Source organism: Pelodiscus sinensis, chromosome 11, assembly GCF_049634645.1.
Source record: "Pelodiscus sinensis isolate JC-2024 chromosome 11, ASM4963464v1, whole genome shotgun sequence".
Lineage (NCBI taxonomy): Eukaryota > Metazoa > Chordata > Testudines > Trionychidae > Pelodiscus > Pelodiscus sinensis.
In genome coordinates, this window is record NC_134721.1 from 21,082,335 (window position 1) to 21,100,020 (window position 17,686).

The following is a 17,686-nucleotide window of genomic DNA, read 5'->3' on the forward strand; positions in this document are numbered from 1 at the left end:
GTAATGTTATTGAATTAGCTAATACTTGTGTGTATTCATGCTAATGAAATTTGAAATACTGGATTCACAATTGTATGCTACATTATCTCATGCACTGAGTATCATTTATTTTTAGGCCTGTTTTTCAAACCACCTTTCTGGCAGTTTTTTGGTGGTATAGGAAGTCAATTGGCTGCCACAGTTCCTGCTATACAGATATGCACCTCACAGAACCAGTTCCCCCCATTAACTATGCTTGTTGACAGAGGAGCTGACAACTGTGTGGGGCCTGGAGACTGAATTACAGATACAAATGTGGGCAAGGAGAGACAGAATAATGACAGAGGAAGAGATAAGGACTTGAGGGCCTTAGGAAGCAAGGAGGTGAGCACACCTCTTCAACGTGAACATGCCTGCCTTACCACTGTGGAGTCCAGGGCAAAGACTAGGTTACAAAAGATTAAAATGCAGCTGTTTATAAGGCCACCAATACCTTGCACTATCATGTTAATTAGAGAATTTATAAAGCTAGCTATTGCAATGCTGTGCCACCAGTTAAATCACTGTGTGCGCTAGGGATGGAGCACAAGTCTAGTCTCCTATCCAGACCACAATAGAGGTTGGACCTTGCTGGTTTGGCACCTTCTGTAACTGACTGGTCCCCCATGAGGGAATTTACTGGACCAGGGAAGCTCCTCCCCTCCTGGCCTGTGCTGCTACTGGGTTAGGGTGCCAGCCTGCCCCTGCTGCTGCCCCAGGGCTCTCTAGATGCTGGCTGCCTCGCTGCAGTTGGGGACAGAGCGCTGCAGTCTGGGGCAGACCTCTGCAGCCACCTGGTTCCATCATTGGGGCCAGAGCTGCACAGCCAAGGCTGGGGTGGAAGGCTGGGGCTGGAGCTCCACAGCTGCTGCTGGGGCCAGAACTCCCTGCCATGGCACCCCACTCCAGCACTGGACTCCTGGCTGAATTGCTGATGCCCCAGCACTCCTGCCCCTCCGCCAGGTCTCCCTGTTCCTGGGCTCTGTGGTCTAGGAACTTCCGTGACCTTGTGGGACCAGGGAGTCCCACTTCACGGAGGTACAACTTCTTCTGTCATGGAACTAAATATTTTAAACTTTCCAGAGTGGCATTGGTTACTGTGCTTTGATTCCAATACAGTTGCAGGTGCCTCAGTGTGGAAGATAATTAACCCAAATGTAATTAAGAAAATTTGCTACTTTTCCCTAAATTACAAAGTAAACTGTCATCTGGAACAAAAAACATCAGTCTGATTTTTATGAAAGTTCAGATTTCTATGGCTGGCAAGGAGCTAGATGATAATCCAGACATCAGCATTCAAATCGACTCCTGATGAATTTTTGCATTCATTTTCATTTCTGCTCTGCCTTTTTTACTATATAAGATGGGAAATCTGAACACTTTGCTTTGCTTAATGTTAGTGATTGAAACTGGAGGCAAAATAGGAACATGGAACAGATGTGAATGTATTCAAAGGAAACAATAATGAACAACTTGTTACTCAAGTTGAACCTAAAATTTAAAACATGCTGCCTGCAGTTTTGTAGAACTCCACTCAGATCCAGTTAAATCTCTACTTCTCCAAACAATGAGGATTACATTTACTGTTAACATAAGAACGGCCATACTGAGTCAGACCAACGTCCATCCAGCTCAGTATTCCATCTGCCGACATTGGCCAATACCAAATGCCCCAGAGGGAGGGAACACAACAGGTAGTCCTCACGTGATCCCTCCCCTGTCACCCACCTCCAAAGAAACAGAGGTTAGAGACACTGTTCCTACCCATTTTGGCTAATAGATGGGTTCATGGAGGTTAGGTCCATCAATGGCTATCTAGCTCTTTTTTAACCCTGTTGAAGTCCTAGTCTTCACCACGTCCTCTGGCAAGGAGTTCCACAGGATGCACTGAGTGAAGAGAAATTTCCTTTTGTTTTAAACCTGCTGCCTATTAATTTCATTTGGTGACCTCTAGTTCTTATATTGTAGGAATAAGTAAATAACTTTTCCTTATTCACTTTTTCCACACCAGTCATGATTTTATAGACCTCTATCCCATCGTCCCTTAGTCTCCTCTTTTCTAAACTGAAAAATCCAAGTCTTTTTAATCTCTCTTCATATGGGGCCCGTTCCAAACCCCTGATCATTTTTGTTGCCCTTTTCTGAACCTTTTCCAATGCCAATATATCTTTGAGATGAGGTGACCACCAGTATTCAAGATGTGGGTACACCATGGTTTTATATAGCAGCATTAAGGTATTTTCTGTCTTATTCTCTATGCCTTTCTTAACGATTCCTAACATTCCAGTTGCTTTTTCAATTGCTACGGCAGACTGAGTGAATTTTTTAAGAGAACTATCCACAATGACTCCAAGATATCTCTTGAGTAGTTGTAGTCAAATTAGTCCCCCTCATATTGTATGTATAGTTGGGATTTTTTCCAATGTGCATTACTTTACATTGATCGACATTACATTTCATTTGCCATTTTGTTGCCTAATCACTTTGTTGGGCAACATTGTGCCTATTAAGGAAGCGTTGTCTAGTTAGTACACAAAGCTCAATCCTGGGCTACGTCTACACTGGCCCCAAATTCCAGAAAAGGCATGCAAAGCAGGTAAGTCAGAATAGGGAAATCCACGGGGGATTTAAATATCCCCCGCAGATTTAAATAAACATGTCCGCCGCTTTTTTTCTGGCTTGGGGGAAAAGCCAGAAAAAAGCATCTAGACTGGCGCGATCCTCCGGAATAAAGCCCTTTTCTGGAGGATCTCTTATATAAATACAAGTGTGGCATTTAAATGATGTATGCAGGGTCCTGCTGGACTTTGATTCATTCAGATATTAATCACGGAAACTTACTCACATTACTTGGGTTATTTAAAAGTGAATTAGACAAAGCACTGAAGTCTGGAGGAAACATTCCTATGCTGGAAGATAAATGAATGAGATGTCCTACTTCTACTTTCCCCTTTGAAAAGAATGTTAAGTGTCACACACACCCAAGGCATTTTGCTACTTTCTAGCTGCCATATCTTTACATGGCTCACCTTATGCCCTTAGGCTACGATTTTCAAAGTGGCACAAGGGAGCAAGGTACCCAAATCCCACTGAAATTTAGCAAGAGTTAGGTACCTGGCATCTAAGCTCCTTTAAAAGCCCACCTTACTTCCCTAATTGCACAAGATATTTAGGATCAGATTGTGATAGATGTGCAGCTGCATAATGCTTTATGTTGTGCATGTGAGCTCACCAATGGATTTTGCTTAAGTCCGATAGCAAATTATTCAAGACATTCAAACAAGGAAACTTTTTTTTTTTTTTTTTTTTTTTGGTACTCTGGCTGCATTTTTTATCCAGTTTTGATCTGAACACAAGATTATTATAAATACTAAATACAATATTTAGCATCTAGCTAATGAACACCAGAGATATTTTTCAGTAAAGCAATGACAAAACACAGCTCCAAAATGGGAACTATCAATAAATTAGAACTTTTTGCAGTAAAGTACCTTGAATGTCTTACCTTGATCATTTAAAGACGCACCAACTCCACAGCTTTAAATGCTATTTATTTATTTTTAAAGAAAACAATACCCACTTAAAGATACTCCAAACACAAATGTTGCTATTAACCTACATTAGCTGTGGAAAAAGAACAGAACAGGCTATTTGCTCCAAGTTCTACATTCTAAAACATGAACATTTACATGTCATAATAGGTCAGAATCCTACATTATAAAACATTTGGTATAGAGCATTGCTCACTTACATTTCAAACTGCTCTGGCCTAAAATTTTACAGATTAAGAATGAACAATGGGCTTAGGTTCTGATCGATTCTGTGAGGGTGGAAGAGTTCTCCCTATTTCTTGATTGTCACATTGACAAGCAGTAAATTAGGAAAAACAGTATCCTCAGAATTATAAAGGGGTATAGTGTTAGCATGGCTTAATGGCATGAACATAGCACTGGGAACCAGGAACTCTCAAATTCTCTTCCTCCTCTGTTAGTGGTTTGAGACAGGGTATGTGACTTGCTCAAGGTCAATTTCCCTTCTCATAAAATGTAGACGATATTTATTTCCTTACCCCTTGGTGGTGTTATTAGTTAATATTTATAAAGGGCTTTGAGACTTGTAAAATAAATTCCAATTTCAGCTCTTCCTTAAATTTCCTTCAGGCAGGAAACTGCTCATTCAGCCACAACTGATGTTATCAAACTAATCAGAGAATAAAGAAAACAGACGACAACAACAATACAAAAAACATTTTACTACATTTAAGAGTAGCTCAGCAAAGACTCTAATCAAAAGCCAATAGTGTTTTTCAACAGATTCCATTACCATACAGTCTAGCTACCATTGCATTTTTAACTGGACACATTGTAAAGCTGAGCTATTTGCTAAAGGAGTTCAACCTTGCATCAGTTTCTCACGTTCGCAAGATTAAACCTCATCCCCAATGCCTGCAAATTCCATAAACTAATTACAAGGAGGCCACTCTGCCAGTTTCACATTCAGCTCTGAGTTCCTATCTGCAGGTGTCTGTGTTAAATGCAGCTGCCTAAATATAGACAGCTGCATGCTAGCCAAAAGATCCTGACCTACACATTGCTACATCAGCTTGCCAAGGCTCTCAAGATGCATATAGGTAATTCCTCAATGCTACTGGGAAGGGAATGGTACATAAATTGCCTGCACATGGATGAAAGCAATTGCAGTGAGGAGTTACAGTACTAGCAAGTAAGTACTAGGTTGCCATCTGGTGGGCATTAACTTGGACACAGAACTGGAGACAGATTCTGGAGCTGAAAAACATCCATTTTTGTTGTGCCAAGTATCACTATTAAAAAGGTTAAAGTTTGACTGTCGGTGGCTAAATTTAGAACATGTTCCTGTCATTTTATTTCAGTGTAAAGTGGCTAATTGTTTTGAGTTCTTTAAAAAGAAATCCATGATTATTTGTTTTGCGGGAGGGAGAAGTGGTAAGATGGCTCAAATAATTATCAGAGAACTATTTGCTGCTTCAAATTCATTCACATTGAAAGAAACTCAGAGGATGAAAGGAAAATGGGGATGGATGTCTCCTCTGAGCACTTAAAAATTGGTCCAGACCTGAGTTGAAACATCAGTAAGAAAGGTATAGAAGTTTGTTGTTAGTTAAGGTGAACATAGTGGGTAAATTAAACTTTACCAGCACTAAAACTATTGAACAGACATATGAAACCAAAGTTACTTAGGTGTTCCTGAACTTACTGGTAAAAAAGCTTCAGAGGGGTAGCCAAGTTAGTGCGTAACAGGAAAAACTTAAACAATGAATAGTCTGGTAGCACCTTAAAGACTAACAAAACATGTAGATGGTATCATGAACTTCAAAAGTGGGTTGTGCCCATGAAAGCTAATGATACCATCTACATGTTTTGTTAGTCTTTAAGGTGCTACTAGACTATTCATTTTTTAAGTTTTTCCTACTGGCAAAATGAGGATACAATTATTTACCAACCTTTGCAAAGCACTCCAACATCCGAGGATGAAAGGTACTATATAACAAGAGTATACTATTGACAGCTTCCATGCCCACTTCAGTGTTTGCTGCCATGCTTATCATTTTGCCACTGTCACTTAACCTTAGAAAGACTATCAATCTGGGAAATTTCATAGTTAGATATACTCTTCTGTTGTGGTTTCCTTGTATAAGCTTTCAAAATGCAAACTCCGATGATCCAAATTGCTCTCTGAAACCAGAATTTATTTGTTCTAAATATCTGATACCACCCACTATTTATTTAGCTAATTGAGGTTCAGATGTAGTAGTGTGCATCTCAATTTGGTTATACTATTATTGCAACAGCATATAAAAATAATCCCAGTATGTTGGTAAATGGGTGAAACAAAATAAAGGCATGTACACCTAGGAAGGAAAACTGCATTTTGGAAATACATCTGAGATCTTTTAAAGCTATTAAGATGGTAGTATCAAGTGTCAAGGTTTGTGCTTGAACTATGTGTTTATGATTGGTCTACCCTTCATGTGGATATTATATATTGATTTATGCAGTGCCTCTCAAGATTGGAAGTGCTTCACAGGATTACATATTATGTATACTCATTTCTGGAATGTAGCGGGCACAACACCACTAGGAGGAACCTCACACAACTACTGAGGGATAGGAAGTGAACTACCATAGCCAGGAATGTCAATAGGCAGCTTTAGGTAGGCAAATACATTTCTCATAAAAAAATAAAGGGGTTTTATTTAACACCAGACAATTTAATTAGTAAATAAACTTAACTGCCTGTTTCTCTAGAAGTATGTGATTATATTATCATTGAATTTGATTTTCAGTTTGTAAGAATATTTTCAATTTAACACTTCTTAGAAGTTAACGCTACAACAATTTTCTTCTTGGGGATGGGGGGAGTCTCACTGAAAAAAGACCCAAACAAGCTTTATCTAGTTAAAATAGTATCTCTATTCACAAATTTCAAAACAGGTCAAAATGCAAGATAATGACAAAGAATAGGATTAAAGAATAAGTGTTAAACATTACAATCAAAACTTAGCCTTTTAATACAATACAGGACTGAAGGAGTGAATGTGTGGCTGTTGTGTGACACACTTCAGGCAGCCTTACTTCACGTGACAGATTTGTTTGATAAGATATCTACTTACAGGTTCCCCAAAATCAGGGAAAAACCAATATTTACAATAGGTAAATGTTAAGAACATGATTCCATTTCAGTTATTTAATTAAAGATTCTTGCTTATGCTTCTGATAAGTTCAAGTCATTTGTTTGTAGTAAGACAACATGTCATCCAAACTTTGGTAAGCTGGTTGCTGATCCTGTGAGCTGTTGTGGGAATTCTGCATCGGTGGAAACTGATTTTTCTGTGTTGATTCTTGTCTCAGTTTCTCGTGAGACAATTGAACCTTTTCCCAATTCTGGCTTTGGTAGTTATTGGCTTTCTTTTGACAAGCATAGTAATTGGAAGGGGGTGCAAATTCTGGATCTCGCTCATCCCTAGCAGCTGCACATTTCTTTGACCATTGTCCAAAAGTAAATTCTATTAGATAAAAAAAAAAAAACACAGTAACAAAAACCAAATATTACTATACAAAGATCACTTATTTCCTTTCTATGAAGGAATTTCTCCAATGTTTAACAGAAATAGAAAACTGAATTGCTTGAAGTAATTGACAACAGAGTCTTTCAGTTTAATTTCATCTGTACTAAGCTGATACTCAAACCTCAGGAACCAAATCATGTAACATTTTTTTAAAAGGACAAATCTTTTACCTGTATCTTAAAATAATTTTAGTTATTTTAAAAAGAAAGTTGCTAACTATAAGGGGAAGCCCATGATCTAAAGAAGATCAAAGCTGAAACAACCCAAGGATGATAAAATCAACTATGTCAGAAAATGCTATGCTCCCCAATAGTCTTGGGGGAACAAATCAGCTACTTATTTCAATTACAACAGTAGGCATTTTAACGTCTTTACTATCAATCATTTCCCATTACAAATCTTTAAAAATAACTATAAAATGATGTGATATGGAAACAGTTCAAATTCATGATAAATACAATGTTTTACTTTGAAGAGGACCTGAACAGCTTTTTACCCCATGTACAATGGTGCAGCAACCATTATAAGCTCATGGGGGCAGGTGCTGTGAGTCTGTATAACATATAGCAAAAAGGAGCTCCAGTCATGAAGAAGGTTATTTTTCCACTACTCCAAAACAAATATTAAGTATGTAGCTGTAGCAAACAAGTATCTAAATGGAATCAGGAACTGCACGTTACATTGCTTTTTGGTGCTACAAATTAGTTTACAAATTGCTGACTTGTAAGTACATTTTCAAATTTTATTGGTAACTACATTTTCCCTAATGTCTAACCTAAATCTCCTTACTGCAATTTAAACCCATTAACTCTTGCATCTAGAAGTTCCAGTCCTGGCTCATGCCCCCATTGTGTTACCTGCAGTATAAACACAGACTAAAAAAAGATGACCTCTACAAGTCTGAGTGCAGGGGGCTTAAATTACATTTGTTTGTTTTTCAAGTTATAAAGTGTAAGAAAGTTTGTGTCAGTGCGCCAAAGGACCTTACAATCTAATCATAAAGATAGCACAAAGAATAATGACAAGAGACCATGCTGGGTAAGGGCAAGAAGATAGGAAGGTGGGAGATGCACAAGTAATCAATATGAGGGGAATACTCTAGACTGTACATTTATAAGATTGATACAGAGGCAGCAGCACTGAGTGGCAGGGGGCTTCTCAGGAGTAGGGCCAGAATGCACTGGATTCTGGCCCCTCCCTGGGGTACTATAGAACAGTCGAATAACAGATAAGAATTCATCAGGTTAATCGACTATACAATTAACCGATATTTAACATCCCTAGTATAAATGCTGAACCGGTAATGAGGGGTTTAAAGTGTGGAAAAGGCTGGCCCCACTCCTCCGACCCTATCAAATTTACTACTTCCTATCACACACACCTCACAAGGATCTGCCCAAATCTTTCTTGCTGTTTTCTCTCTTCTTCCCCCTTTCCTGTCTTCTTACGTGCCCCTCCTTTCACGACGATCATGGAACAGTCTCCATTTGCTGTGTGCCAACAACTTTTCTGCTTCTCTCAAATCCTTCCCTCAAAACTCCCATCTACCATAAAGCATTTTAGCAAAAGTAACCTTGCATCACTCCATTTGCCTCCATGTCATTTTTGTGAACTGGTGCAGTACTTGTTATCTACTAATGCTTTTAGAGCTTAGGCTCTTATGTGCAACAGGGATGTAAAATCCTGTTTAATCAGTTAAGTGGTTAAACATTATGGGGCAGGCAAGGGGCTGCTCCAGCCCAGCCGGACGGAGCAGCCACCCTGCCCATGATGTGATGCAGCAGGCCCAGATGGGCTGCTGGTTAACCATTCACACCCCTACTGTGCAACAGCCCCTGCCCACCCATACTAGTTGATTAATCAGCTAATTGAGTAGTGGATGGAGTTTTAGCGACTACTCGATTAGCTGATGGGGGGAAAGGGAAAATGGTGCTCACTATCCCACTGTGCCTCTCCCTTTGAAAAGGAGACCTGCTCGTGTGGGTTCCCCGCTGCATCTCTTCCCTTGAAATTTACAAGAATCATGGGTGGTTTTTGTATGTTTCAAAGGGAGAGGCATAGCAGTTTTGCTTCCATCTCCACTCATGCCATTTCCCTGCTGTGCCTCTGCCTCTCCTGTAGAGATGGTGCTGGGGGGGAACCAGCTTTTAAGCCAGCTCCCCTGAATCACCAGCTCCTGCTCCCCCTGCTTGGTGCCTCTGATACAGAGGCGGGGGGAGGAGAGAAGAGTGACAAGTTGAGTAGTGACTTGACTACCCAATAAGCCTAGGTCAATGGTCACCAACCACTAGATCAGGATCTATTGGTAGATCTTGGAGCTTCTGACAGGTGATCTTGACTGGTTTGGCCAAGAGGCTATCAAGTGCAGCACTTTAGCTGCCCCTCCCCCCACTGCTGCGCAACTCCTGTTCTTTGCCTTGGAGCTGTTCCCCTCTCCCACCTTGTATTTTATCTCCACAGAGTGAGAGTGGGGAGCACAACAGGGCTTGGCATGGAGGGAGTTTGCTGGCTTCTTCTGAGAATGGTACAGGAGCCACCTGTAGTAAGCAGGATCCAGCTAGAGCCTTCATCCTGAATCCCTGTCCCAGTCATGTACCCCTTCTTGCATCCCAAGCTCCTGCCCTAGCTCTGAGCCCCCCTAGACCCAAACTCCCTTACAGAGCCTGAACCCCCTTCTCTATCCCAACTCCTGCCCCAGGCTGAGCTCAGAGCCCTTCTCACACTAACTCCCTTAGCCCAAGAACAAAGCCTGTGCCCCAACCCTCTGGCCCTGCCTGATGAAAGGAAGGAAGGATGGGGGAGGGAAGAAAGATGCAGTGAGGGTTTGAGGTGGATCCTGGATTGCACTTAAATTTAAAAAGGGATCTCATACTTTAAAAGGTTGGAGACCACTGGCCTAGGCTTACCAGGTAGTCGACTAGTTGCTTACATCCCTAACACATACTGCACTGTGTAAAGTTACAGCAAGTATTTTTCCACATCATGATAGGTTATAAAATAAAAACAATTCACACTTCAACCTTCCTCCCTTGGCATCTTTATATGTAGGGTATGTTAACAGCAGCTGCTCATGTCATGGTCAAGGCTGTCAATCACTTTCTAGGACTCACAATAAAGTAATAGCATTCTAAATTTAAAAAGAGGAAAGTATATTTCTTAAACTTCTCTGCTTCAATATGTATCATCTATAAAAATTGCCCCATTAATAAACAGCATTTTTTACTATATCATGCTACATTTACAGTTCAATTTTCTTACCTTTGCCTTTGTCCCATTCTCTAACATAGGGCACACCAGCCTTAGTATCTTTTCTCTCCTGAATGACAACCTCTACTTTTCTACTTTCTGAAACTCTGGGAGCCAGCGGGGCTTCTGGTTCAGCAGGTAGTGGTCCAATAACTTTTTCCTCTTCTTTAAAAAAACCAAACAAGTCAATGTGTTATTAACAAGATACAGTTTTGGTTTTTTTGAAACAGTAAAGGATGAATACATGACAACAGCTACTCCATATTCACACTGATAATACCCACAGCAGCTTTTTAAATCTATGATATGTTAGTTCAGACCCCATAACCCAGACAATCAAGAAATGAATCTACATCCCTTCATTAGCTTTTCAATGTAAAAGGAGAGACTGGTGAAAATGTATTGCATAACAATACACTAGGAATAGGCTAAGTGTTCTACTCGTGATGGAAAATTAGGAAAGAGTGAAAACATTACCTGCATGTATCTCCACTTCAGTGATCTTACAAAAAAGTTTTGTTTTTATTCTGCTCTGTGAGAATACTTAACACTGATACACTACTGTTGCACTTCCAGAGCACTTTACCCTTAATTACTGGAAGGTGGAAAGTACTAATTCTATTTTACAGATGAGGAAGCAGCATAAGTAACTCACTCTACTACAGGTGAAAAAGATGAGATTAGAATTCAAAAATCCATGGCTTCAAATTGTGAAATGAGCCCACATTCCCCTTTCTATGATTTCTGACATTCACCTTTTTCAGGGTTTGTAACGTGAGAGTACTGTCCCTAACTGGAGTTTCATCCTCAGGAAAACCCTTAACTTGAAGGTGGTGACTGACCAATCAGAGTCTGAGGCTAAAGCGTGAGTTGAGTTTAAAACCAGATTCAGGCCTTAAATTACAATCAGCAATCATTTTAACGTGTGAATATATAGTATCTGATGTTCTGTACAAGATAGCACTACACAAATTTCTTGTGTTTCTTTATGCCATAATTAGCTCCAATTTTTTATCTTCACTCACCTTAAAATCACCATTAAAATATCTGCAATTCTAGCTTAGAATGACCTGTATAATTCTTCATAGCAGGTATGAACATAAAAGGCAGAGTACAATGCAAGCAACCCAAAACTTTCCCCTGATGGTAAGAACTATTTTTAGTACAGGTTGGACCTATCTGGTCCAGCACCCTCAGGATCTGAGTGGTCCCGAACCAGAGAGTTTGCCAGACTAGGGGAGATCAAATCTGTGGGCTTTGCCCCATTTGGCCGGACTCCCAGCCATTGCCTCCCCCCACCTCCACTGGGATTGCATCTGGCTGGGGCTCCCAAGTGCAGCTTCCAAGCACCCGCCCCCCAGCTACTGGCCTAATCAGGGCTCCCCTGCAGTTGATCTGGCTGCCATTCCCTCCGCAGCTGATTCAGGCAGGGGCTTCCTGGCCACCACTAACTCCGCTGCCAGCCCTCCTGCTGCTGGGTTCCTAGCGGGCCCCTTTCCCAGCTCCCAGGACTCTCTAGCCAGCAACTTCTTTGGTCCTTGCCAGATCACAGATGTTGTCAGACCAGAGTTTCCCAGATTTTGCAGATGCAAACTGTATATATGATTTTATACCTATGTGCAATTAATTTAAACTGTTATTTTTTTCAAAACCACCTAATTTAATATACTCAAAATATACAGGGCTCGACAAATGCACTAGTCCGCTCGCCCGTGGCAAGTAGATTTTATTGGCTGGCGAGTGCAGGGGCAGACTGGCCCAGTGGGCGGTTGTGACGGGCTGGCCAAAGGCCGCACTACAGGCGGCACGGCCCCATCTGATCAGTCGGCCGGGCAGAGGAGTGGAGCGCCGCCAGGAAGAGGGAAGCACAGTGATTCTCAGCGCTGGGCTGCCTCCACGCAGCTCCAGCGTAAGGAGGTGGGGCACAAGCCAGAGGGCGCAATGGCGGCAGACGCCAGGACACTGGTGTGACATGGCCCCACTGATTTTAAAGGGCTGCGGCAGCTCAGCTCTGGCTGCGTGGACCCAGAAGCTGGCTGCGGTGCAGCCAGGCCCCACCCTGCCAGCTCCAATCCTGCCATGGCCCCAACTCCCTCGCCAGTGAGAGAATGCTCCCGGCCAACCACCCAGCTCGCTGCACCTGCCCCGCGCCGCTTTGTCTTCGCACCGCCCATTCCCCACGCCACCCCTGCTCCCTGCTCTCCCTCTTCCCTGCGACTCTCTGGCTCTGTGCCGCCCTTGCACCCTGCTCCCCTCCGATCCCTGCCCCCCAACTCTGTGCTGCCCATTCCCAGCACTGCCCCTAGACCCCGATCCCTCTGCCCCTCCCATTCCCTGCGTCCCATTACCCGTGCCTCCACCACACCCCGCATCCTTCTGGCTCTGTGCCTCCCGTTCCCCGCGCCACCCCTGTACCCTCCCCCCGCAACCATCTGGCTCTGTGCTGTCCCTGCACCCTGTTTCCCCTGTGGGTCGGGAGTGCAGGGTGCTTGTCCATAGGGAGGGGCTGGACAGGCCAGGGAAAAGGCTGCTGTGACCCAGCAGCGAGTGAAAGGGGGAGTTCACCTGAAGCGCCTTTGCCTTTATGGAAAAAAACGAATGAAAATGCTATTTGTTATTTATAGGGCTAAAATGCCGGGACAAAAATGAAAATAAACAAAAAAAACCCATTGCAAAATGCAAACGTGTAAAAGACAACAAAAGGGGGGGGGGGGGTGTCAGCCAAAAATGTTTTGCTCGGGGCAGCAAAAAACCTAGAGCTGGCTCTGGGGGAGGGGAAGGGGCTGGGCTGGACTAGACTGTGGGAAGGGGAAGGGAAAAATATGGGGAAGGGGCTTGTGGGGAGGAGGTCAGGAGAAGAAGAAGAAAGGGGAAGGCACCAAGGGACAGGGGTGCAGGAGAGACAAATACCAGGGGGCCAAGTGCAGACAATGAGGTAAAGGGCAGGAGGGGAGGTGTCAGTGGGAGGGGGGGGGAACAGGATGATGCTGGGAGAGGAGAGAGTAAGGGCACTGGAAGCTAGAGGGGAGAAGGGGAGGTGCTGGGAGAAGGCAAGAAAGAAGGGACGGGCATGAGGAAGGGGGGGATGGAGCAAGTCGTGTGAGGGCACAGGGGCATGAGGGGAACGGGGGCAGACGGTGGTGAGGGGGTGGGCATCAGGGAAAAAGAGAGCAAAGGGGGCAGAGGCAGTGAGGGAAGGGGGAGGCACCAGGAGGGTGCAGGTGTCAAGGGATTCTGGGGGTGAAGCAGAAGGGCAGACACCTGCAGGGGAGGGACCAGCACCAGAGGAGAGAGGCAGGGCAGGTGTGTGGAGGGAGGTGTTAGGAGAAGGGATAAGGATCAGATCAGAGTAGGGCTACTGGAGGAGTGGGCACAGGGGGGACAGAAGGGCTGGTGGAGGGGGGCAGGTCTCAGGAAGGCTGAGGGCAGTGAGAAGGGCAGGTATCAGGACAGCAGGGAAGGGTGAGGGGTTTGGGGGCAGCAGGCACCAGGGGAGCTGATGGAGCAACGGGAGGAGATATGGCAGCAGAGGGAAAAGGTAGAGGTTTATAAGATACTTATTAATAACTTGGGTGATATTTATTAATAATTTATTAGTAATTACTGTTCTTATTCTTATTAGGAATTTATGCTATTAAAAAAACCACTTTTTGGGGGGGGGGGGGGGAGAGTCCCTTTTTTGTCTGGCGAGTAGGGTTTTCCAGAATTTGTTGAGCCCTGAAAATATATAATGTTGATATTCTAACTGAGCAGAATATTTTTTTCACAATAGTGAATATTTAAAAATAAAACTGTATTATAAACCATACCTCCATTCTCCAGTTTGTTTGCCTCTTCCTCTAGTCCATCTTCTTTTAATCTCTTTATCTTTCGTGCTCTTAGTTTAGAAAGCCTTGCTTCCAGAACTGCCTTTCGTTTTTCCTTTAAATGTTCCCGCTTGGCTCTTTGGTCTGTGGTCTTAACAGTGACAGAGGACATTCATTAGTTAATCCTGCATTTGGTTATAATCAAATGTGTATCAACTTCCATTATACCCAGAAGTGAACAGATTATCAGCTGCAATGTCTCGGGGGAGAAGGGAGAACATGCCCATTCTTTGAATCTAAACTTATACACACTACCAGGAATATTACTTACTATCATTATTTTAAGCTGTGACCATGGTACGGTAAAATTTGGTTAAGTATACCAAACCAAACAGGTCTCTGTCCTAAGTAACTTACCATGGAAAGGCACGAGGAAGAGATATAAAGATACTTATTTCACATACAAGGTGAAAAGTTCCAGAGAAAGTAGAAGAAACAGGCTTTTCATAGAAGCTACACCTAACCCCAAGTCAAAAGAAATCCATGAATGAAAAGCCATAATGAGGGACAGGGATGTTAGAACAGTTAACTAGTTAAATGATAGCACTTAGCCAGTTAATTGTTTTTACCCAGGTCCCCACCATGGCTGTGGGATCCTGCCACTGATCTGCCAGGGCTGCTCTGGCTCAGCCGGCTGCCACCATAGTTAAGATCCCTAACGGGGGAAAGGGTTTATTTTAGGATTTCAATATTTGTTTTATACATATAACTTTGTCCCTGCTCCCATAACCCTTTCCCTATACAGATGGAATAAAATCCCCCTTAATATTTTATTATACTCAGAAATTAATACAAAATGTAACAATTGAAAAATAGTTCATCAAATTTAAAGACCAAATTCCCATGGTAGGAGCCATTGTTGTGTATTTATCAAGGCTATACATGTGCAATTATTGCAACCGTGCATGCAAGGGGCTATTCTGAAATGTAAATATCTATTCATTGACATAACTACAGTAAATACATGTATAAGAGAATACTTTTTTTACATGCAGACTTCAGGTTACCTCCAATGAAAATTTATTTCTAAATATTTTGCCTTTCTGTAATCAAAAATAATGACTGGACAATTACAGGTATCCATGCTCTGCAGGTCAACATCTTTCACAGATAGTTTTGGTTTCGCTACTCTTTTCCAACATATTTACTACACAGTATTCACTGCAAAGTTCCAGAATTATATATAAAAATGGAGCCTCAAGACTGTTTCTGCACAAGCTCAGATCTACTTTTAGCAACATACCTGATCTCTCAGCATTTCCAAAGTCTCCATTTGCTTATTTCTCTGCGCTTTGTCACGAGCAAAAGCGAAGTAACCAACACCAAGTTGTCTGGCCTCTGAAAGGAACAATTTTCAATAGTTAGGTTTCATCAGATTTACAAGGTGCAGCAACCAATGATTTTTTTGTTGAGGGGAAAAATAAGATTTGGGGGGGGGGGGAGTTATTGAGAAGGAAAAAAGGGTTGGGGGAAGTTATTGAGGGGAGGAAAAAGGTTGAAAAGGTCGCCTGCCCCTTTAAGGGCAGCCATTTGGAAATCTGTTCTCCGCAGCACACCGGTGTGCAACGGAACACAGTTTAAAAAACACTGCATTAGGTCATCTCACTCATTGACCTGTCTGACAATAGCATTAGTGTTTTGTCCAGACTAGGAGATGAAGTTTTTTTTCCCCGGATTTATTTTTTCTGTCACTTATGAAGGAGTAGACTATATTTCATCTAATTAGCTGGCTATTTCTAACACAATTTAACAAGGTAATATATTTATACTGGAGTAGTTTTTCTATTTAGAGGTAAATTATACTTTCTTCCTCTAAAAAGAATCTTGAAGTGAAAGCAATAAAATGAATGAATATACACCATTTTCTCTAATGTCCTCATAGTGTATTGGTCCCAAAGGCTTCTTTAGGGCCTCTTCCTCCTCTCTTTCCCATTGCTGCCGCTGAAGTTCTCTTCTCATATCTTCAGATAAGAGAGTCTTCTCCTCAGTGACTTGTCTAGTAAAAAACAAAACCCCAACAACAAAGTGTAATGGAGCTCTCATACTGAACAAAGAAAGCATAACAATGGCTAATCCATTTTAAACTACTCATCAGAAGTGTGGATTTGATTACAAGAACACTAATGGAAGGCACTGAGATTTTACTGTCATGAGCACAGTATGAGAATTTATAGTAATTCTGGAATAGAGGCGAGAGGAAATACCACAATCTGGGGCAGCACACTAAAATAATTCAAAGAAAAGATCTTTAAGAAGTTGATACCATTTTCACAGGCACTGTGAAGTCATTAATAACTAAAAGAGAGGTGGGAGATGAACAGTGCTCAATACAATGATCACCAAAAGTAGAATACCGCCACACTTTTCCCCAATTTGAAATGGATACAAAATGCAAACAGTAGCTTTTACATTTAATGTAAAAAACAAAACAAAAACCCAACAACATTTAAATGAGCAATGGCAGCAGCTATAGGGAAACACTTATGTTTTCCCTTGGGACGCAGAAACACTTCTCTTCTCTCACAATCTAGCAATTGCATATGCTTTTGTTTTGAAGTATAAAAGTACAGGCTGCAGAATTTTCAAGGAGAAAAGTAAAAACTGACAACACAATAATATAAGTGCTCAATTATGGCACAGTTCTTTCAGCCTTAGTTTTACTGGAATAGCTGGAATTAACTATACAAATAGAATTCTAACACACACTGATTCAGAAAATCATGTATTTGATTTTATTAAAGCCTTGAAATCAGATCATCCAGGACAAAAGACAAACAAACTGGGATTCTTTAGGGTTAGGGCACATTGTATTTTAATTTCTGTAGGAAGGGCCGTAGTTTTTAAATAGGTCAAATACCTGAAATATTGTTAAATTAATGTAATGGGCCTTTGTTTGCAAGGCAAATAAGAGCCGATACTCTGTAAAGATTTTGGATTGCATTAGCAATTTCCTGTGCAATCTGAGCTTTAATAGTGTCATGATTGTGAGGGTTAGCCAGCACCCTGGGGACTAAGAGGTTAACTATATCCTTTACCTAAACCAGATGGCAAGCAGCCAATAGAAATGTAGGTAGGAATTTCAAACTGGGACAAAGGAATTTTTGGGTTTTTTCCCTCCTTTGTCTCTGGGGCAGTTTTCTCTACAGCTATTGAAGGGGACAGGATGTCTCCCTCTAAGAAAATTTTCTTCACAGTCTGTAAGTAAAATAAAGTTTAGATAAATCCATTAGGTTTTATGGTTTGGGATATGGGATCTGGTCTGTGCATTTATAAATGGGTTTTGCTCTCCTTTGTAACTAAGTTCCTAGCCCATGGTAAATTTCTCCTTCATGAGTATATTATTTTGTTACTGTTCCATCTAGTCATTATGCTTGCAACAGGAATATTGTGGTGATAATAAAAGTTCTTTCTCTTTTCTTTTTATTAACCTGGTATTGGTTAATTTGTG

General features: G+C 41.8%; 2 protein-coding genes across 4 annotated transcripts in view; both read right to left on the bottom strand.

Annotated features, from left to right (window-relative positions):
• C11H3orf20 (chromosome 11 C3orf20 homolog) overlaps positions 1–3,650 on the bottom strand; it is a 60,061-nt gene extending 56,411 nt beyond the window's left edge. For 2 of the 3 annotated variants that reach the window (XM_075938761.1, XM_025189546.2), the window contains exon 1: positions 3,524–3,650. The gene's annotated coding sequence lies outside the window, so the exon portion shown is untranslated. The remainder of the gene's footprint in view (positions 1–3,523) is intronic. The other variant, XM_025189550.2, reaches the window with a different exon arrangement.
• A 2,796-nt stretch (positions 3,651–6,446) lies between these two features.
• CCDC174 (coiled-coil domain containing 174) overlaps positions 6,447–17,686 on the bottom strand; it is a 30,395-nt gene continuing 19,155 nt past the window's right edge. The window contains exons 7-11 of the mRNA XM_075938762.1: positions 16,098–16,234; positions 15,482–15,576; positions 14,182–14,329; positions 10,385–10,537; positions 6,447–7,063 (exon numbers count right to left, since the gene is read on the bottom strand). Coding sequence (XP_075794877.1) covers positions 6,780–7,063; positions 10,385–10,537; positions 14,182–14,329; positions 15,482–15,576; positions 16,098–16,234 — 817 coding nt within the window. The 3' untranslated portion in view covers positions 6,447–6,779. The remainder of the gene's footprint in view (positions 7,064–10,384; positions 10,538–14,181; positions 14,330–15,481; positions 15,577–16,097; positions 16,235–17,686) is intronic.